This window comes from Sphaerodactylus townsendi, linkage group LG02 (assembly GCF_021028975.2).
Source record: "Sphaerodactylus townsendi isolate TG3544 linkage group LG02, MPM_Stown_v2.3, whole genome shotgun sequence".
Taxonomy (NCBI): domain Eukaryota; kingdom Metazoa; phylum Chordata; class Lepidosauria; order Squamata; family Sphaerodactylidae; genus Sphaerodactylus; species Sphaerodactylus townsendi.
This window is the reverse complement of record NC_059426.1, coordinates 81,486,198-81,509,390: the sequence shown is the minus strand read 5'-3', so window position 1 is coordinate 81,509,390 and position 23,193 is coordinate 81,486,198. Positions and strand designations below refer to the sequence as shown.

General features: G+C 41.0%; 1 protein-coding gene across 3 annotated transcripts; it reads left to right on the top strand.

The window, feature by feature from the left end:
- Window positions 1–1,082: 1,082 nt before the first annotated feature.
- Window positions 1,083–22,988, top strand: IGF2 (insulin like growth factor 2). Of its 3 annotated transcripts, none has more exons than XM_048486457.1 (4): window positions 1,083–1,422; window positions 12,473–12,635; window positions 17,677–17,843; window positions 18,952–22,988. In XM_048486457.1, the coding sequence occupies exons 1-4, from the start codon at window positions 1,306–1,308 to the stop codon at window positions 19,189–19,191; spliced, it is 687 nt and encodes a 228-aa protein (XP_048342414.1). In that variant the 5' UTR covers window positions 1,083–1,305; the 3' UTR covers window positions 19,192–22,988. The 3 variants fall into 3 exon arrangements, with proteins under 3 accessions (XP_048342414.1, XP_048342417.1, XP_048342415.1); XM_048486460.1 differs by lacking the exon at window positions 1,083–1,422 and adding an exon at window positions 1,541–1,548; XM_048486458.1 differs by lacking the exon at window positions 1,083–1,422 and adding an exon at window positions 2,153–2,254.
- Window positions 22,989–23,193: the final 205 nt, after the last annotated feature.

Genomic DNA, 23,193 nt, shown 5'->3' with positions numbered 1-23,193 from the left:
TTTTGATGGCAAAGGAGCAAGGCAGGGGGACCTTGGTCGCACAACCTTTCCCCAGACCATGATGGCTGGTCCCACACTAAGGCTTGGTTTGCCTATGCGGAGGAATGAGGGAGCAGAAACTTGAGCTGCTAGAATGCAGCAGACCACTGCAGGCTGGAGGGTTACATTTTGGAACACTTCCTTAAATGAAGATGTCCCCCAAACGGAAAAGCAGCTCAGCAAGCAAAGGGGTGTGCCTGAAGTGAGGGTGATGGGTGGGGAGAATATAACCTGTCTGCCTGTTGTTCTGGTTTTCTGTATGTATAAAGAAGAAACGCTTTGTGAAGAAACATCCAGTGTTGGAATCCAGAACCTGCAGACTGAAGTGGTGTAGTTCATTCTACCACCCCCAGGTCCTGTCACCCCATTCTTCTGCTCATGTGAACCAAACCTTAGCTGAAGACACAGTTCAAAGTCATCCCATTTTTCAGCTCCTCAATCAAATCTGTGCCTTGATTTACCTCCAGATCTGCCTCCTATTCTCATTCAAGCTGATAGGGCAATAATCACTGATAAACATGACCCAAGAAATCTTTCCTCTTCCCCTCACCCCTGATTACATTAAAATCCCTCCACCAACAAAATCCAAGGGATATCACTGTCTACCTTTTGATACCCTTAAGGTATTGGTATTTCCCAATCCCAGCAAAAGGTTAGTTCTGCAAATAAACTGAGAGGGGAGAAATTATGAAGAGAAATAGAAAGAAATATTCTTTCAGCCACACTTGAGAAACAGCATTACCAGCATCAGGAGAAGTCCACCCTTCCCACTTTGCTTGTCCATGTTTGTGGGGAGGAAGGACGAAAGGCTTTTTCTGCAAGAAGCACTTGAATATAGCCAGCCTTGAGAAGAGTATTCTATGAAACCACGCACGATTGAAACTTTCCCCCCTCTCCAAATGGGAGGCTCAGAAGGACTTGAAGAGGGAGGAGGTAAGGAGGGGGGGAGAAAGAGGGGTTAGATAACCTCTGCAATTTTATTGGCTGAGTTACCTTGATGGTTAGGAGTTTGAGCATGCCCATTGGGCAGTGTATAAAAGAAGGGACAGTGAGCGCTCTCAGTTGTGGAGCAGTTAATTGAAGCTCTGGCTGCCACTGGGAGAACTAAAGCCCACCAGCTTGGTCTCTGGAAACAAGATCCTCGCAGGACGCAGCAAAGAGAAGAAAGCCTCTCTTTTTGTAAAAAAAGAAAGAAAGAAAGTCTAATCATCTAAAAGGGACTTGCCATACCAAATATAACCAGAAATAAAGCAAAGCAGAAGCACCATGCCAAGAGTCCAGAGCCACATGGATGAATGCTCCAGCCACCCAGACGTGTTCCAAATCTGCACGCAAGAAGTTGAGAGCAGTAGCAGCAGCAGCAGCAGCTGTGGCAGTTCAAAGGTAAGGGGGAAAAACAAACCAGCCTGGACTTATCAGGCAGTCCGAGGCAGGGAAATGTGCGGCCGCGGGGCGGTTGGGTCAGCAGCAGCGCAACTCTTCCAGCAAGCGGCTCGGGGCGTCTGCAACGTAAGTGCGGTTCTCATACTCGTCGCCGCTTTTGCGTTGCGTCCCTCTTGAGTTCACAGAAGGACGCCGATTGCAAAAAAAGAAGCAGAGCTCTTCAATCCGCGCGGCCGGGGTGTGTGCCTTTGCTCAGGAACTTGCGTTCTGCTTTGAAAACCAAACTTTTTGTTTTTTTCCAAAAAAAGTTTCCTTCTTGGAAGACGACTTTTGCAACGGACAGCTTCGCTTGGCTTCAACTAAAAAGTTTCGTTTGTTTTGCTGCGCATCTCTCCGCCGCCTCTCCTGCCAGGAGATCTGTCCAGGCATTTCCAGGGGGAGCTGGATGCGATAGTGGCCGCGCGCGTCTCTTTTTTCTCCTCCCTCGTCCCCCTTCCCCGGTTCTTTACTGTTTGCCTTCGGTGCGTGCAGATATCGGGTTTGCGGGACGGGAAAACTAAAAAGTCCCCTTCTGCAATGCTCATATTTTGACGCTAGAGGGCCCCCAAGGGATGGATCAGACTCGGCCGGTTTTTGACTTCGTGTAACGATTATTGCGCTCTGGCATCATTTGCGATTAGAGCAGCCGACTCCAAGCGCTTCCCGGCGCCTGGAGCAGAATTGCGTTGTAGGAACTTGTGGGAGATGCGTTGCTGCATATGTTAACACCCAGGAGCTTGAAAGGGCAGCTACTTTGGGTGCGGAAGTCCGTATTAGACGCGTGATGTATAGAGTAAGAGTTTAGATCTCCGCTCCTTGAGTTTTATGAATGAAGAGGTTGCTGGTGGCCAGAAATTGCACATTGCTGGATGCTGGGAGATATTTTTTTTAATGTTGTACTGTCCTGTGTCGATGATTTGTTATTGGGGGGGCGGGGGTTGCAGGGAATGCCCGAGGTGCTCTGAAGTTTCGATGGGCAGTATCAAAAAGTCATACAACACTAAATGTATTGTTGAAGGCTTTCATGGCTACAATCACTAGTGGGTTTTCTGGGTTGTATGGCCGTGTTCCAGTAGCATTTTCTCCTGACGTTTCGCCTGCATCTGTGGCTGGCATCTTCGGAGGATCTGTATATGTTGAATGTTAGCTGCCGATTTAGCTAACAGTCTACTCTGGGTATGTGTTTGGATGAAACGGGCTTAAGTCCTACACGCTAGCTGGACTACCTCCCTGCGGGTGAGGACATGTGAGGTCATGTGCTGGTTGCAACCAACTTTTTTTTATTACAAAGTTATTTGCCTGCTTTTGTCGAGATGCTCAGGGAAAACTTTTGAAGGTTTGTGCATTTTGTGTGAAGAACACACAGTTCCTCAGCTCTAGCGGTTATTAAACTCACTTCTTAAAAAACACTGCAGCATGTAAGGTCCCCAGGGAATGAAAACTCAGAAGGAAGGGAAAAAACAGGGATGTGGAGCCAAAAAACGCAGAGAGTTAACAGTTGGCATAGGGCCTTCTACTTTGTATGGATTTTTTTTATTATTTTCCCCTCTTTCTTCTCTTCCATCTGCTTTCCCCTAGAGTAATTGTTTTGAGAAACTTGGAAAGGTTTTAGCACTCTGCTGAGCAGGAGGGATTTGGGGCACATGAGGAAACTGCAGTCTAACATAACTGTACCAGCAGATGTGTCTGAACTGCTCTCAGCCAGTAGTACATTAAAGAGATTTCTAATCTGTGTGGCTCAGAATGCTGAGCGAGAGAGAAAGAAAGAAAGAAAGGTTTACACGGGTGGCTTTAAGAAAAACACACTTGTGGAGGGGGATGTTTTAAGGCTGGCACAGCACTCTGCCTTCATGTATACGGTTATTTACCTCTTGGTGCTCTACTTCACGGGCGCTAGCACTTGTGGTTGGCTTTTGAAAGAGATTCAACTTGTGTGTGTGCATCTACAGAGTTGCAGTGAGAAAGGGCTACCCTGAATGGTTGACAAAGATCATTATTTAGAAATCTAATGTCTGGCAAAACTTATTGCAGCCTTCCCAATGTTTTCCTTGAAGGCGAAAAGCTGTTTTTTTAACCGTGCTCTGCACAGAAGACCACTGACTCAAATGGCTCCATTTAACTTGTTGGATGTTCCCCAACAGTCCATTGCAATCAGACTTTTAACAGCACAAGTTAACACCAAAGAAGTCTTTACAGTGTGAGAATCTGGGCTTTGAAACCTGTGATTGCAAGTTACTCTTTGTGGAATGGGCACAAGAGACAGCAGTAAAATGGTTTATGCTTTACCTTTTGAAAATTGTAAAGAGTGTTGTGGCTGTGTGTCATGGCTATGAGGCTAACTAGTGTGTTTTGGGTAGTAAGACCTATCTAAGAAAGAACTTTATCAGTGGTATGAAGGAGACTAAGAAGGTAGTGAGACAAGATGCTTTAAAATAGGAAGATGGCAGGAGAATGAGTGAGTTTGTATCTTCTGAACTGGCAGAGTAAGCTGTGGGCTGAATTCATTACATTTTCTGACAGTGTGTTGTGGGCACATAACTTGCAAGGGTGCACCAGGCATCATGATCTGTCAGAGATTCACGGTTATACCAATCCACTTAAGATTTTAGAAACTAATGCAGAAAAGGGGCAATAAAGAACAACTTGCTAACTAGGACTGCTAAAATTGATCAGTCGGCTAGGTGAAAAGAGTGACTTTAAATCTTCTTGTTCCCTGACAGATGCCTTTAGAAAGTTGAGCAAGATTGTGTTTCCCTTTTTATTTAATGTAATAAATCATTTTTTTCTGGGCTGTGCACCAAAGTTCAAGCAATACTCTTATACCCTAGTGGGATGAATAAACAGGGCTTACTGCTTCTTTTCCTTCCTACCTATCTGCTTTCTTGGCTTTATTTTAGGCAGCTGCTGGACTGTTTTGCTGGTATAACCCTTTTGAGTGGTACAAATGCAAACCAAGATTTGATGGCTTAAGACTGTATGCTGCCTGGCACAAGAGGCAGAGAGGAAAGTAAGCAGCTAGGTGGAGCTCACTTATCCCACTAATTTCCCTTACAGTAAATAACTGCTTGGAAAGATTTTTTTTTTAACAAACACTAAGACAGAGGCAATAGCAGGAACTCAGCTGCCTTGGCTGTCGTCTGCTTTGTGTGGGAGTGTTGTGTGCCTAAGGGAGGACCAGCTTATGTTCAACTGAATGAAAGCTGTGTAAACTCTCTGATTTGGTGGTGTCATTCAAATTACTTTCTGAACACTGTTGGACAGGACAATCACAAGGGATGGGCGACAGCAGTTATAGACCTGTCAATTAAAAATACTGCAAAGGGGATTGGTCTAAATTTCTTTAAAGAAATCATTGGCCCTTTTTGCACATGCAGAATAATGCACTTTCAATCCACTTTCAATCCACTTTGCAGCTAGATTTTACTGTGCGGAATAGCAAAATCCACTTGCAAACAATTGTGGAAGTGGATTGAAAGTGCATTATTCTGCATGTGCGGAAGGGAACATAGTTAAATTGTATGATGCTTGTACAAATAATTGATTAGCCAGTAGAAGAAGGCTTTGAGGTGTTAGATGGATGTCATAGCAGCAGGCATCATCTCAGTAGAAGTGCTCTGTCCTTCAATGAGAAAGGAATCTTTCAAAGAAGGCATCTGCTGCTCTTGAATGAATAAATACTTAAATAATTGACAGCTGAAAAAGATATTCCACCTAATTAACTGGGGCGCCTTTTTAATTGACCAAAAGAAGTTCAACTGATTGAATGGGCCACAAACTTACTGCTCCAGTTACTAACCCACAAACATTTTTACTTGCCTGCTTTCAGATACTGACATTAATCATTTGTATGATGCTGGTGGCTAGAAAGAGAAAAAACACACACTGTTCTCATCCACAAAAGCTTCCGGACTTTGTTGCCCAGAGACAATGCTTGTTCACCACAGCCAGCCAGCCAAATGCTTGTGCATTAGCCGAAGCTTCCTCATCAAAACATAAATGCAACTTATGACTTCTGTTATTGCTCTAATGTTTCTGACTGTGTGCTTATTGCCATAGACCTCTGCATACTGGAACCCAACATGTCGCTCTGCATTTATTGATATGAGCTTTAAGCCTGGTGTTTTTTTTAAAAGCTGTGGTATTTAGAAAGGCTCTTTTTGTTTTAGACTTATCAAATTATTTGCATACAGGTACAAATAGAGTACAAATTAGACACTAGCAGCAGACATTTCAGTCAAGGATTGGACTACCACAGATATTTACAGTGCTGAAATAGTTCCAGGATAGGCAAACACTAGGGAGGACCCTGAACCCTTTCCTACCTGTATTTTCCCCCCTCAAGACTGTTGTTCTCCTGTGGCTTCTCTGGTGAGTTTGTGAGACTGAAAATAAATCCCACTATGGGGTGGGGGTGGGGGAGTTTGGGGCATGAGGAGCCCCATGTATGTGTTTGTGTAAGTGCTGCCAGGTCACAGCTTAAGTCTTCAAGTCAAGAGACAAGCAGAGGTGGTTTGCCATTGCCTGTCTCTGCATAGCAACCTCACTGGTTTCTCAAACAAATACTAACCAGGCTGGCCCTGTTTGGCTTCTGAGAGCTGATGTGATCAGGCTAGCCTGGGCCATTCAGGTCAAGGTGAGGAGCACCATTCTGTGCTTTAAATGCCACCACCTGATAAAAGGACTCTCAAGAGTTTATACCCTGGAAATCTTGTTGGTTTTTTAAGGCTCTGTTGCACTTGAATCTTGCTTTTCTACTACAGACCATCATGGCTACCTATGAAACCACTATAAAAAAAATCTATACAGCAGACACTCTGACATAACTCATGCTGCTGAAATGTCTAGTTTATCCTTCAGTCTCTGGTTTGTTAAAATACTATGATTTTGCGTTTTGGGGGAGAGGTAGATCAGTGTGTAGATACGGGCATGTGCATGGGACAATGTTCAGCAAATCTAATTATCTACGACACTTTTGAGATATTACAACTCCATTTTTTAACAAAAGGGAATTTTAAAGGCAGTTAAGAAAAACTTGCTTTTATAACTATGGTGTTGCTATTCATATAGGACTATAAAGGCTGCTCTTTTGAAGGAATGGGGTTTGTTCCTTGGGCCTGCATATGTGCTATGTAAGCGCATTTAATTAAACAGAGAAATATCTGGGTGGGTGTGTAGAACCATAATATATTGCCTTACCCCAGCAATATAGGTGTTCTTGAGGAGTTTCACGAAATTGGTCTTGGATACATATGAAATGTATCTGGATTCCACCTCTCACCAGTCCAGGCTCAATGGCCTCTGCTTATGTTGAGACACACAAGTACATTAAATCAGTAATGTATATCTTTCAAATGCAGCTGGCCAGTGACATCTGTCCTCTTTGATAGACTGATAACGTGTATTCTTGCTTTCCTCCCTACCCACATCATCAACAGAGCTTTTTAGCAAAGGGAATCAGAATGGGGTGGAGCTCATAGGATCATAAGTCACGGTGTTATTGGTAGTAGGCCATGTCACAACACAGTTAAGCCTTCTTCTAAGCCTCTGTTATCTATCTCCTGCCTATTGTCTGCACTCTGCTATGGAGTAAACCGAAAGATGCAAGATTGTTTTGATTGTTTGCTAAGATTCAGGTGGGGATGGGAAAGAGCAGCCAAAAGTTCAGCACCAGGTTGTAAACAAGTATTTTTTTCCCTTTCTGTTTCTGCCTGGTTTCTTACTGCCCTCAGAAGTGGTAAGAGAAAGAGAGGGGAAAACCCAAGGTGAATATCCCTACTGCTGAAAAGCCAGCCTTAAGAGGTGGGGGGAAAGAATGCCTAGTACCTAAGCTGTGCTTTAAAGTTTATTGACATCCATTTGGATGTCAGATTATGTTACAGTACAACTGTCATCTCTCCCTTTGCACAACATTTTATTACAGGGTACTTCAAAATGGCATTCCTAGCAGAACCTACTAACAAAATAATAATGTCTGTGTACCTTGTTTGTTCCCTCTTTGCCAAAAAGGAATGTAAATGGCTCGGTATTACATGGAGGGTAAGGGAGAACAATCCGTGATCAGGATGGCTCAGACTAGCTGGATCTTGTCAGATCTTGGAAGCTAAGCAGGATTGGCCCTGGTTAGTCCTTGGGTGGAAGACCACCAAGGTACAGTGCAGGCAATGGTGGGATTCAGCAGGTTTGCACCACTTTGGCAGAACCAGTTGTTAAAATGGTGCTTGTAAACAGCCAGTGTTAAATTATTTGAATCCCACCACTGAGTGCAGCGTACAGAGGCAAGCAATGGCAAACCACCTCAGAATGACTCTTACCTTGAAAGGCCTATGGGAACAGTACAAGTCTGTTGTGACTTGATAACACTTTCCATAGCCAAGGGAGGATCTGCCATTTTAAGATTTCAGAGATGCAGGTATTTTCTAATAAATTATTGAAGGGTGCCGCCCTTCTCATTTCAGAACTGGGGAGTATTAGTTATCAAAGCTTTTGACAAAATAACTGCTTTCTCATCTGTATCTCTCTGTGTCAAATCCTGACTCATAACTTGAATAGGCTAAGAAGGGATAGTTTAATACAGCGTGTTGGAATCACTGATAATACAGGAATTCAGTTAGGATGTGCTATAACTATAGAAGAGATCTATGAGTGTTCATTCTGAAATGCCATTGGCTTCAAGAGAAAGATGAGAAAAAAGTCCAGCAGAATTTGCTATGAGAAAGCAGAGTAATGGAAGCTGGTTTTTATTTTGGGATGCAGTTCTTCCCATCCAGCACTTCCATTGCACAAGATGGAGGTTAGCTAGGACTTCTCTTCAGTGCAGTTATCTTTCATAGCTATGTCGAGATACTGTTGTTTAACTTGGATTCACTGTGTGTGTATTTGCATTTTGGGCAGGAAAGGCGTTTAAGTGCCACATCATCTACTGTTGCAGTGATCCCACTGAAGAGTGCTGGGGGGAGATTTTTTCAGGACAGGGAGGGGAAATAAACCTTATCAGGATTTTTTTCCAAGAATTTGTGAACAGACAGATAAATTCCCAGATTTGAGGCCTCCTGGGAAAATAAATTGTTTGCTCAGAGTTGTCAAACATAAAAATGAAGCAATCTTCTGTGAGAGATTGACTGTTACTAGGGTTGATGACAAAGTGGTTAAACTGGCTATCTGATGGTCACCCATTATGCAGAAGATAATGGGGGGTGGGGGATGTTGTTGCTTGTCCTTAAAACTCACCATCAGATGCCATAGTCTACAGACCTCTGGTGCCCTAAAAGAGAAGTTGCAAATAAACAGGTAGCGCAGCATTACTTTGGCAACATTTTCATTAAAAATGATATGCAACAAGTAATTGGTCTTTAGGTCTCTTGGATCTTTGAAGCTGCCTTGTGCAATTTCTCTCCCTCCCCCTCCCCCCCAGGTTCAGAGTAGGAACCCATCTCGCACCACTGTTGGATGTATGAGAACAATAGGAAAAGTGCTTGAAAAGCTTGTCTGCATTGACTCTGTACTTACAGTGTGCCAGTTGAGCATCCATCACCATAAACAGGGCAGCTTCTGGGATGCCGTGAACTGTCGGGTGGCAGATAAAAAGCTGAATCCTGCACATAGTGATAGAAAATGTGACAAGCTCACTGTGAGCTTCTGGCCAGTTTGGGCAGACTCTTCCTATGTCAACCAGGTAATCTTTCCCAGTAGGCCCTTTTGCAATAATAATCTAATGGAGATTTCAAATATCACAACTTTAAAATCAATAAATGTTAACAAACATATTCTTTAAGAGAGGAGGCAACTCTAGGAAGTGAAGATTAGTAGTAGTCCTATCTGTTGTTGCTCTCTGAATGCCTAGGTATTCTGCAAGATGGTTCTGCCTTCCAGGATGACTGGTTCTATCTCTGTTCTCCCAATCTGAACCTCTGAAACTAGCTAGGCACTTCGTCCCAAGTTTGATCACAGCTGAAATTATTGTAATTGATGCTACTCATTGTTGGATGCCTGAGACAGAAAAGCTGAGAGAATGGCCCCTGGCCCTTTTAGAACCCAAAATATAATAATTTGATCAGAGCTCTAAACCCTGACAGCTTCGCTTCCTGCATTTAGGAAGACTTATATGGCTGTTTTTTCATGGCAAAATTGCACTGTTGTTACTCCTGTGCAGCCAGGAATTCTTCACAGTCCCCGAAGCTGCAGAGGGTCTGTCCCTGCAGTGCATTGCCATTTCCCCCTTTCCCCACAACTTTCAAAAATCGCCAAATTGGAGGTTCTTTTGAAATGCCCCTTCATGCCTCCACTTGCCCCTGTATGTTTCTGCTGCCATGGAAAACACCATGGCAGCAGAACCAGGGCCATTTTCTCTTCTCGCCGCTCTGCCCCCTCCCCATCTAAAATGTGTGTTTGAGAGGGGGGTGCACTCCCATTCATAGTGCCCTCTCCCCCCCCCCCCAGTCTAAAATGTGTGTTTGGGAGAGTGGGCACACTTCCATTTGTGGCGCCCTCCACCCCCAGCCCCCATGGAGCAAATGGAAAAGCCCTGGGCTCGCACGGAAACAGTTGGGGCATAATGCACCAGCCCTGCCTTGACTCCCGGGAAGAACTGGAATGCTGTGGGGAATCAGAAACAGGGGGAAAAAGCACCGCAGCACTTAAGCTCCCGGATCGACCCCGGGGCATTTTGACCATGTAAAAACAGCTGGGTTTTTTCCAGAGGGCATTTGGTAGAGGCTGGACTGTTTTTAGCCAATCTGGCTGTGTTTTTAATCTATGGGCTGTTTTTATTTTTGTCAACAGATTTAAGCCTTTGTGTCCTCAGTGGTAGGGGTGAACTATCAGATAAGAATCAACAGCCAGTGTGATGCAGTGGCAAAAATGGCTAATGCAGTCTTGGGGTATATCAACAGAGGCATAACATCCAAATTGGATGATGTCATAGTCCTGCTGTACATCACATTGGTCAGGCTGCACCTGGAATTCTGTGTGCAATTCTTGAGGAAGGGCCGGGAGCTGTTCCTGTTGGCAGCAGAGGATAGAATTTGCATTAATAGGTTTGAATTATGGGCACAAAGATACCAGCTGGGTAGTAGAGAATTTTTTTTTTTTACAGTAAGAGCTGTTCCGGAGTGGAATTGGCTGCCTAGGGAGGTGAGCTTTGCCTCACTGGCAGTCTTCAAGTAGTGGTTGGATGAACACTAATCAGAGATGCTTTAGTAGGGGCTTGGACTAGATTGCCTGTGTGGCCTCTTCCAACTTTGTGATTCTATGATTACTTGAAACTCATCTTAAAAAATTAAGTGGGATATGAAAATAAATAAACAATATCTTAAGTCCAATTAGAGCATCTCTTGTGAAATGTAAAAACTAAATTAATACATGTTGCACAGATAGCCTCATTAGCTGAAACTAAATCTGCTGCAGTATTAATATTATCAAGCTTCTTTAACAAGTAGTTTTTAGAATTTCTTTTTGCAACTTCTAAAGTATGTAGGAGGCAAAAAAGGGAAACCGTCCCATTCCTAACATGTTTACTAAAATAATCCTAATGGCTATACTTCTGGCCCAACTTGGTTGTGATCTCAACATTACTTTCAGCTGAAATGGTTCTTTGACTAGTTGTTCATGCTTTCATTATCCACATATAGCCCCCCCCCCCCTTCTGCTACATGTCAAGATTTTAGACACTGGATATACAAATAAAGCTAGACTCGGAATCCTGTATTTAAATTCAGTATTCTGAAAGTATACTTGGTTCAAAACCAAATCAGATGATTTATTTTAAATAAGAAATCAGAGTTGTCTTTGGATCATCATTGTTGTTTTTCCTGCCTAGTACAGCAAGTATTTCCTCCCACATTTGGGACTAGTAACCATTTTAGACAGTTAGGCTACCTCCCTCTCTAAGGACAGCACATAACATAAATTACTGGAAAGCTGGTAATCCAGCATTGGTAATATGGATTAATGGATAGGAAACTGGCCTTGGACTCTGTCTGGGGTCACATTAGAAAGCTTGAGGCGAAGCCAAGAATAGATTGGACTAGATCACTCATGGGATTCATTCCAATTCTACAAAAGGTCACCATGTCTGCCTTGAGCTATCGTGATGACCATATATTAGTTATCCCTTCCAGGAAACAGTAATATATTCTCTTAAACTGAGCTAGAATTTTAGAATCAAGGCCTTACAAAATATTTCCTTCCATACAAACCCTCCCTTCCCTTTCAGACTTTTCCCCCAACACATGCTTTTAATAATGCTTTATAGTTAAAATAATGCTGATCAAAAGAAGGCCAAAACTATTCTGTAGAAATTCATCAAAGCTGAACGGGTTGTAATCGATGCTATACATTGTTTTCCTGAAGTAGAGAAGCTAAGGACACCACTGCTCTCCCTCCCCTGTAGATGCCAAAAGATAATTATTTGGTTTATCTACCTTGGCAACTTCATACTCATGCTTGTGTGTAAACACAAGTTCCAGTTCCTTTCTTAGCTAGACAGCATGTATACTTGGGCCTCTGCCACCTTTGGTAAATTTGCTTCATCAAGTTCAATATCTGACTTGAAAATTTTATAGGATTGACCCAAAGTGACTTCACTAGCTAGCTTTGGCACCGCTGCTTCTTCAGTGCATGTTTTATAATACTTCAAATGTGCAAAGTTTAGATGCTATCCTATTCATATGGAGCTTAGTATAAAAGGCAATTGCTGTCACTTGTTCTTGATGCTTGTTTACTACAGCTGCCTACACCTTTCTGTGTTTTCAAACAAGTTTGTTTTCAAATACAAAGTATACTTAACTGAAACTAACATTAAAGTTAAGGATTCAGTTTCATTGCCTCCTTTCCCTGAAAGCTGAAGTATATGCTGGTTCTCTTCACTTTACAGAAAAAAACAAGGAGGGAATTCTCAGAAAGTCCCATAAAAGTCACTTGTAATATCTCAAATCTTCTACTTTGCTGCTGTATTGTTTCATAACTGACTGGATCATACAGGAGGAACAATTTATTTTTTTAATCTATCTTTTAGGTGCAGAAGATGTGCACTTCTAAGCGGATACTACTGCTAGCACTCACCTTCTTGGCATACGTGGTTGACTCTGCCTCTGCTTACGGCCATGCTGAAACCCTCTGTGGTGGAGAGTTGGTGGACACCCTGCAGTTTGTCTGTGGGGACAGAGGATTTTATTTTAGTAAGTATCTTTTATTCATGAAAGGAAATGAGCATTAACTCCTCCCCTGTAAAACCTGTAGACTTGGATCATGTACAGGTGTTACTATAATAATTGGAATTTATGAGGCGCATTTCAAATTTTGAGAAGTGTTTTTCAAATTATCTCATAAGATTTCACAGCCCTATAAGGTAGACCAGTGTTGTTGTTTTAAGGTTACAGTTTGAGGTTGAACTAAATTGATTATCGAAGGCTGCATTGTGAGCAGTACTTGTTACATGATTAGAACATTTTGACCTGTTCTACCTCTATAGACAAATGGTGAGAGGTCTTCTAGCAGTGGGTATCCAACAGAACACCTGTGTTCATAGTGGCAGAGAAACCACAGAGAAGTTGAAATATTATTGACAACTCCTCAGAAAGGCTAATTTATGATCAGCTGCCTGTCATTCCCACGTGGTCACTAAGAATGGGGCAAAGGCTTTATTTTAAATAGCATGTGTGAACTTGGTCTGTTCTTTTAGAGAAGTTTGTACTTTGGTGAAAGCACAGCTTCATAACAGTCTTCTGCCTACTTCTGATAATACATTTTTGGAGTTTAATAGCATGTTAAAAAGGTTACTGAAAGTTGCATGGTTTAATAGAAATAAAGTAACACTTTCCCCATACAAGTACAGTACATATCCTTTATTTTTCTATTCCTGTTTGATTAAGAAACAGTACTTTTAATCTAATTAAGCACCTAGGTCTGTGGTGGCAAACCTTTGGCACTCCAGATGTTATGGACTACAATTCCCATCAGTCCCTTCCAGCATGGCCAATTGGCCATGCTGGCAGGGGCTGATGGGAATTGTAGTCCATAACATCTGGAGTGCCAAAGGTTCGCCACCACTGACCTAGGTCTTCTGAAGCACAAGAAAGTAAACTAAACTTTGAGACACTACTTTCTAAACTTCCATGTGTAATCTTGAATTAATCAAATTACAGCCTTGAAAAAACACATCAAAATAACTGAGTTCTGTTTTAAGCTTAATAAATTTGCATTAGTTTCTTCTTGGGACAGATCTCTTAGAAGTACAAGACATTTAAAAACAAGTCTATGTGGATCTAAATTGTCAGTATCTTAGATGGCTTCCTGTTACTTCAAAATTTTATGGAGTGTCATTTTGCATCATATCAGTGTTAGCAATATACACACATGGTATTTTTTAAAAAATAGATGCCAATTAGCCTAATTCAACTGACTGGTTTCCATTCTGGGTACAGTTACCTGGAAATACAACTACATTTCTTTAGCCAAACTTCTTAAAACTGACATGGAAAATGTTTCTACTGCTGCTTTTCCTTATCTTTTACTACCAAATTTTAGTTACCTGTTTATAGAATGAAGGGAGTGTATGTTTGATAAATGCTACCTCGCATTTTGGAATTTAACTGAGTCCCATTTTCTTGCTTAGTTCTTTTTTAGTAACATGAACAAAGAAAGATGATATATTTATTACTTTTGTTATTTCTTCTGTCTTCTAAGAGCTTGGGACAGTGTATAAAACCCCTGCAAGCTAATGGTGGTCCAAGGTCACTTGTAGAATTTCATGGCAAAGTGGAAGTTTTTCAACTCTGATCTCAGTCCTGAGTCAGCTACTACACCATGGGAAACTGTCCCATTTATCCAGTGTCCATCTTAGACATGATACTAAAATCTAGAATTATGTTTAGAAAACCCTCACACTGAACAGGGGGTATGTGTAGATCAGTCTTGATGGAACTTGGAAGCTAGGCAGGGTTTGATACTTGGATGGGAGACTACCAAGGAAGACTTCGCAAAAGAAGGAAATGACAAACCATCTCTGCTTAATCACTTCCCTTGAAAGCCTTGGAAGGGGGGGGAGGGTTGTTGCCATAAGTTGGCTGTGATTTGACAGCATATTACACACGTGCACATAAACAGTGTGAAAAAAAACCCTCTTATTTTACATATTTGAAACAAAACTATTTCATCTGCAAAGGCTGGTGTGTTGCCTTGGCTACCTCTGTACTTCTGAATCATTTGGTACAGGAAATGACAACTGGAAAGATTAGCGAGTAACAATTCACAGGTGCAAAAATGATATGTTTATCACTAGCACTGCATTTTAAGAGCACTGAAGATAGTAGTTAATTTCCAAAGGGATGCCTTTTGACTCAAAGCATTCCCAAAAGCTGAACTCTCTGATCTGAAGATCTTGGTCCCTAATCCTAATGAGTAGTGGTTACTCAGTAGTGAGGGAACATATTTGGCATATGCAGGGTAATCTCCAGTGGCTTCATCCATAAAGAGTGAGAGCTGGGAATAAAAACAGATCCTAGGACCAAGCTTTAACAAAAGGGATATTTTCTGCATTCATATTGTTTTCTGTAACAGTAGCATTGAAATTACAAGTCTTTGAAACCTTGAGTTAAAAATAATTCTGGTCATTTAGTTGTGCTACTCAACTAGGGGACTGGAGTCTATGTTGGGAGTGCCTGTGTTCAACACACACAGGCACATACACACTAGTTTCTCAAAAGCAAGCAGTAACTAGATCATTGACAGCTGCATAACCCACTTATGATATCCATGGACATCAGACCTGATACTCATAAAGATTCCTCATATAGATAGTCTAGTGGCAGTCCTGAAAATATTTTTAAAAGGGGAGCTTCTTCTTAGGCCCTTTTAATCTCTAGTTATGACCAGAACCATCAAAGGTCAGGACCCTATCTGGGAACAATTTATCATGGCCCCATTGAAATCAAATTAACAGTTCATCTCTCAGATGCTGGTTAATTTTTTTATATTGGGGGAGGTCTGGTGGCAGTATTGAAAAGAGCTAAAATGACCTCTGTGTAGGAAGCAGTTAATGAACAACAAGGCCTATTAATGTTTATCCTAAACTACTTTTGCAAAAATTGGTTATTTCAACCAGTAAAAAGGATTGAGAGAAATATTGCAGAAGTAACATCTTCTATTGCTTGTATGATCATCACTGTAGGAATGAAATACAGAATAGAGACTGGCATTGAAGGGCACATGGGCCACTGAGGAATGCAGTATTTCAGACCAGAGAGGGCAAACTTGTTTTCAAAAAAGGTTAAAAGAGTGAACCTGGCTCTGTCTTTTTGGATGAGGGAGAGATGAAGGGTTTGATGAAGAGGGACTGGGAAAAAAAAGAGGCATCTGACTTCTTTGTAAACAACAGCTCCTGTTTCTTCCTTTCCAACAGCTGATAAGAACTTAGCTCTTTCCAACCACTTATGCTGACAAAGCACATTCTTTCTCTGCATCCCTCAGAATAATACTAGGAAAAAGAAAGGGGTGGGGGGAAGAGAAGCTATTTTGGGGGAGGGGTTTGGAACAATGGCTACTGCTGCCCAGCCATCTGACAAAGGCCTTCTTGTTGGTGCCCACATTCCTTCGACAGGGGAAGAGCGGATTGTTTACACCCAAAGTCGTCTTCCGCTTGGCTTGGTGCTTGATTGATCAGACAGAAGAGAGTGGTTGGGGTGTGTGAGGGAAGGGGGCACAGACTTTGGAGTATTTTGCAATTATTCAGAAGTGTGTCACAAATATCCCTGCATGCAGACATCCACCACCTCACTTCCTCAGTACACATATCTGCAGTACTGAGTAACCTTGGGAAACGCTATGAAAAGGCAGCTTGCAGTTCCTGTTTGTGAGGGGCAGCTCCAAACAAAGAGGAACTCTTCAAGAATCTGTGTCTATCTGCTGTGTCCTTATACTATGTCCTTAGCTCTAGACATAGGACGCAGGGGCTGGATATGCTGATGAACCCTTCTCTTGAAAGAAAGTGCAGAACAGTTCTAGTTTATTGCTGAAAATGACCCTGGCTGATATTATTTGGATAAGAAGTGACCTGTAGGGATCCCACTGTGTCTTGCCAATGATTGCAAAAGATCTCTTGATATTGATTGAAGTGAAGGCAACATGGACAAGCGGTGTATAAAATTGACAAAAAGCAATCATCTATCTTTTCTGAACAGCATCCTGTCATAGTTTGTATGTGTTTTACCTCACAAGTTAAATTGTTAAGAATATCCCACCCTGACATGGATTTACAAATGAATCACGTATTTATAAAATTCAAATTTGTTCTTCAGCCACTGTTTCCAAACATAACCTCTGTGGAGGAATGCTTATGGTTTGTTTGGTTTTCCTGAGAGCATCTCTGATAGAAGGTTGATTTTGATTTTGGACACATTCAAGTCTGTGTCCATTTGTGTAATTGGAAATAGTGATACCAGCCTTGAAAGGGAAACAGATTATGACAACTGACATAGAAAAATAGAGTCAGTTCAGGGAAGGAAGGTAGAAATATCCATAACAGAAGACATACACAGGGATTTCTTAGATTTTCTCGGGGTTTCATCTAGCAATTGCTCTTGGAACAAGTGTGGTTCTGCAAAATTAACTCTAAAATCTGGTGCTCTGTTGAGCATTGTCTCTCAGTGTGATGGTATTCGTGTGAGAAGTGAGTCCACAAGCTTTATTTTTCTTCACTAGCACTGCATGCAGACTCCTGAAGAGAGTCAGGATATCAGGACAGAGCCTGAGAAGACTTTATAAAAGACAATAAGTGGAGCCAACTTATTGATTGCCCCTTAACTAGTCAAAGACTAAGTGCATGGCAGCTCTTAATGTGCATGATGTCTTCAAATATATCAGCCAGCTCACAATCTATATATTTCAGTAATGTTCATTACTAATACTGGTGTTGAAGCAAATTAAATGAAAGTATATTTGCATGTAATAATTGTTATTTGACAGTCTTTTCTAGAACAGGCCTGCATACAGCAAACCAAACATAATTACAATGTTCAGATACCAGTAACAGGCCTAGTCTAAAGTTTTGCACCCGCCACCCCACACACTCAATTCTGAATTGTCCACACTACTTTATAAAATGTTAATAACCACTTGTAGAATTTTCCAAAATTTGTTGAAGTGAAATATAATACCTACAGGAAAATGAAATCAACGGAGTCCCAAATATGTTTTTTCCCTAACATTACTGTTTTATTACAGGTCGGCCGGTAGGCCGAAACAGAGGCCGGCTCAACCGTGGCATAGTGGAGGAATGCTGTTTCCGGAGCTGCGATCTCAATCTCTTGGAAACTTATTGTGCAAAATCTGTCAAATCGGAGCGGGACCTCTCATCATCTTCTCTTGTAGTCTTACCAGCACTGAACAAGGTAAGATAGTATCTAAGTAATAGGATGCATTTTGAAAAACAAAATACCATGAGGCAACAGGAGCTTTATCTCCAACATCTGCTGCTTTTGCAGTTATGACTAAACACTACATTATGAGACATGCACAATTTTACTCTCAAACACAATTATTTTGCTCTCAGAACCCTCTAAAAATTGGGATCAACAGTTCAACAGCTGAGCTTTAAAATAAAGTCAAAGAAAAAAGGAAGAGCAATTGGATGGCCTCTTGCATCTTTGTTGGTAGCTAGAAAGTGCAGCCTAATCCTGCCCTTACTTGGAAGCATTGCTGAACTCAGCAAGACTTAAACGTCAAGTTAGGTTTAACGTTGCTAGACCTCTCATCCATTGAAAGAACTGTATCATCAGAATCGGCCAAATGCAGCACCCCAGAAATAGTAAGAACATGTCTCTTGCCCTCCATCCCCCAAAACATTGCCATGACCACGGAGGCATGTTCCTTTGTCCCTGCAGAGCTGCACAGGGCAGAGAAGGTAAGGTTTCAAAAAAAAGGATGCGCCTCTATGTGAAGGATCCTCTGCAGGCCACGTTGGCTCCAGGGCCACCCACACGGGAGCGTGCAAATGGCCCCATGGCTCCACCAGTATCATTTATACCTGTGTATAAATGCTTCACTGGCCCATGTGGAACAGAACTGATACTTGCACAATGTCTTTTTCTTTTGTATCTACCACATTGTTTAGAAAAATTAACTTTGCTCAATTACTCTGGTTAAGGAAAAGACAGTTTATGTGTTATGAAATAGCCGGCATGTTTTTCTTTTTGAAACAAGCTCACATTTTACATGTATTTGTAAATCTGCTGTGTAAGAAACAGACACAATATAGACAGTATTAGAAGACATTGAAATTTTCAACAAAATAGCTGACTTTTAGGTTAGTTAAGAAACAAATTTTGTGGAACATATTTGAGTAAGCAACATTTTTTTTAATTTGTGAGCCTTGTTGAAGAGTATCATCTGAATTCACAGCCAAAAGTTGGTCAGGTTTTGTAGTGCTAAATGTTAACTATGAAGTGGAAGGTCTCACTTTGTTTCTCTTCTCCCCTTTCTTCTTCATTTCCCCTTCAGGATACCTTTCAAAAGCCTTCTCATACCAAGTACTCAAAATATGACATCTGGCAGAAGAAAAGCTCACAGCGCCTTCAAAGAGGTCTCCCCAACATCCTCCGTGCCCGCAGGTATCGATGGCAAGCGGAAGGACTGCAAGAATCTGAGGAATCCAAGGCCCATCGTCCCTTGGTGGTCCTCCCCACCCAGAAGCCTCTTGTTGTGCAAGCCACATCAGAAACAATAGGCACCCAGAAATGAACTGTGACAATTAACAAAATGGATTCTTACTTTTTGTCAATCTTATGGGAGGCATTCCCAGGCTTGGCCCCAACATTTTATCGCTCCCAAACCAGGGCAGGGGGGGAGGGGAAATGCCCTTTTACACCCAGGAGCAACAACAAGGGGCACTGTAACACCAAACGACTGACATAGAAAGAACAGGATTACAACATTTTCAGCAGCAGCATTTCTGTGGCATTGTCCTTAATTTTTTAAAAATCTTCTATTTGTTGGTTTTTTTCATTTCCTACTCAGTTTCGCAGCCTTTACTTAAAAAGGACCATTAAGGCACTTGAACTATTTAATATTCGGCCACTGCCTTTCAGCCCATATTCCAAACACAGAAGAGCAAGAGAAGATAATGAAATCAAAAGGAGCCCAAAGGGGGGTGGGGACATCTGAGGGCTTTACATTCTGGCCTCATTTCCACCCATTTTTTTTTCCAGAATCAGAACCACAGTATGTTTTGGAGGGGGTTTTGCACGTTTAAAGAACCAGAGGAGAAATGAGGTCCACTACCTTTTTTATTGTCATTTAATTACACAATTCCAAATGTATTTGCACCTTTAAAATCACCGAGGAAGTGAGAGAAAGAAGAAAGTGTGAACAAAGGTTCACTTTAATGGAGGAGATGACTGCATTGCACATTTGCCACGGATTTAGTTGAATATATAAAATATATATTATATATAACTTTTTTTGGCAGAAAAGCACTATTTTTAATGGGACCATTTTTGTGTAGTAACTGAAGATGGGTTGTAATGTTTAAATGTTGTTATGGTGCTAATGTAAGTTGGAAGAGGGGGAACAAACCCAGAAAATTACAAGAGGGTGGGGTGGGAAGGACAAGATCTCGAATACTGAACTTGAAATTTTTAGCTTTTCGTTTTAGGAAAGTGTGATAAGTGTGTTCTTTTTTTTTCTCTTCTGAAATATAGCTTGGTCATGACCATATGAGCTAATTGCCTTTCACTCATATACACAATATGCACGCACATGCAGAAATACATAAGTACAACTATATACATTTTAAATCAACGTGTGTTTTTTTTTAGTTTTTCACACAGAATTGGAAGCACGCCTATTACAAAGGCATGTGCTGTGTGAGTAATCTCATCCTATTTCATGGAACTATTCACTGTACATAGAGCAGCCAATTGGCCTTTGCAAGGTGAGGGTCAGCATCCTTCCACCAACAACAGTCATTTTCAGTCTCCATCGCCCACCTTCTCTCTAAATTGATGCCATATTTTGTTAAGTGGTCATTCACATCTTTCAAATTAGGTAAAAATATACATGGTGGTTACTGGAATGAGCTTCCTCAGGATGAATAGCTCAAGTGGATGACCATCTCATTATTTTGCTGCTTTGTTTTACTTCCTTGTCAAAAAGGAAGGAACAGTTCTGAGGGTTACCTTTCGGCAGCAACAATCAGGTCATCTACTTAATACAAATGCAATATTCTGCTTTTACCACTACCACCACCACCCCTGAGGAAGGGAAAGGGTAGAGTTTGTCTTGCACACTAAAGTTCCAGAAGGGAAGGAGTATAATAACATAGCAAATCCAGAAATAAAGGTTGGCCATCCTCATTGCCTCCATTCCCAAGATGGCAAGGACATTTAAAAGTTCCTTATTCTATCCTTTAGAGTGCAAAAAACACACAAGAAATCTGAGCTGATATAACAAAGATGGGAAACTTTAAAAGCCAATTCAGTTTGATGCTCAGGAATAATGAGGGGGGAGGGGCAGGAGGTGATGATACATAATCACCTGTGTGATTGTAAGCAGAGGGGAAACCAGTGCCCCCATCATATATACTCAATTGCTTAGAGAAAGGGGGCATTAATCAGTTCTGTACCTGCTTTGCCTTATATATCCAAACATTTAAAAGAACATAAAGACTACTTGAACTGTATTTTTAAAGTAAGGGATAAGTTTTTTAATGTGTCCATTTTTTAATTGTTAACTTGCAATTTTGAGCCATGAAGCCATTGAAAGTTTACTTTTCCATGGAATTGCAATATACAATTAATCCCCAGTCAACTAAAATATATGGTGTGGTAGAGCATAAAGAATGAGATGACCTTCTTCAAGATATATCTGAGAAAACAGCAAAGGGATTTATATATCGTCCAGGCTCAGTTTTGTAATATTATTAGCAGAGCTGACTTTGATATTGCAAAGGAGTATGTGCTTGCTTTGAGCTTATGGAATATTAATCAAAGTTGATGGAGTCTCCATACAGTTAAATATACCCTTAAGTGCTTGTCAACTGAAGGAAATCTCAATAGCTAATAACTTTTGAGAAGTGGAATGCTCAGCAAATAACAAGTATATTGTTGTAAATTTGACTTTGGAATGTTTGCATCTTGGAAGTTGGTTCAGTATCCTCCTAACAATTACAGAAAACCTGAGTTTGTGGTTCTCTTTTTTCAGTTTGTGTAACCACTCACCTTAATGCCAGATAGAAACAATAGTTTTAAGTACTCTTTGGTTACATTGTGCATTAAAAGTTAAGCAAGTATAGATTCAAAGCCAAATGAATCAGAATGTTAGGCCCCGATTTCATGATAATCTATACCAGGAAGCTTCCAGCTCCGTATAATTAAGGTATGTTTTTGATTCAAGAGAGAACATGCATTGATTCCCTGAATACATCCAAGCCTACATTGAGTACAGGAACTAGCGATGAATACAATTTGTAGAACAAAACTCTTATAGCCATAGAGAATTGGACGGCATTTTGGCTACTTGGCTTTCTTTTGCAGGTTTACATGTACTCTTTAAGGCTACAGTCTTATGCACATTGTCTATACATAGTTATTTGTATTTTGGGTCTGCCATTGGAGTAAGTATACATTGGTTTAGGCAATGTGCTATATGCAAAATCAATGCCAACGTGACTATAAGAAATGTGTTTTTAGGACTGGAATATTCAAACAGACCAAAAGAACACTTGGTTCATTGTTCAAACCACCAAGGAGCCTTAGAATTATCATATTGAAACCAATTTAATCATATGGGCCCAGTTAATCTGCATAATCTGTACTAAGACATGCAATATTCAAATGACTGGCAAGAAGGATATTGCTATCTTCCAGTGTCTTTGTTGCAGTAAGAAGAGGTGTATAGTACAGTTGATAGTGTTTCTCTGGCAAATCCAACATTTTTCATTAAACCACAAGGGAGAGATGGCTAACATTAAAGTGGAAGATTTTCTGAGCACTGTCTTCTCCAAGTGAAGTGTCAAATCCCTTTAGTGGTGTAGCACAATATATTCCTGGGGCACAAATGATTTGCAAATTAGTTTTTTTCTTAAAAAAAAACTGGGGCTCTTAAAAATGCTTGAATACATACCTGATCTGTTTTTATCCACCCCTTAGTGCATAGCCGCAGCATTAAAGGGATGGAGCATGGTTCCCCCAAACTGGTTCCACTGTCTTACTGTCTCATAACAGCTTCATTCATTTCATCCTGCCTGATTGCAAAGGCTCAGTCTTTTGGTGATGGACCTAGCTGCCTCTGCACTAAATGAAGGGAAGAATTGTATTTGTTGTTTTTTAAAAAACTTTTTTGTCATTGTATGTATTATTGTTTGCTCAAGTTTTATATGGAGGGGAGGGAGTGGGGAAGGGGGAAAGTGGGTGTTACTGTATCTTGAAATATTTCACTTGTGTGCACTCAATATGCAAGAGTCAAACTGCCCGGAATTCTGCACCTATTGTACTTTTCATTCGTAATACAGTATCAATAAAGAAATCAGCTATAATGTTCTTCTGTCTCAATTGACTTTTTTTTTAAAAAAACAAGATGACTTTTTAAAAAAACTCAGAGCTGAAAGACTGCACTTTTATCTCCTGATTCCTCTAAAAGATTGGTGTTGATCTAGGTTAATCAATTGATCAGAAATAAAAACTGTGTGTGCTTCTATCAGAAGTCTGATATGTAAAAATCAGCATGGTTCTGATCAAGACATCT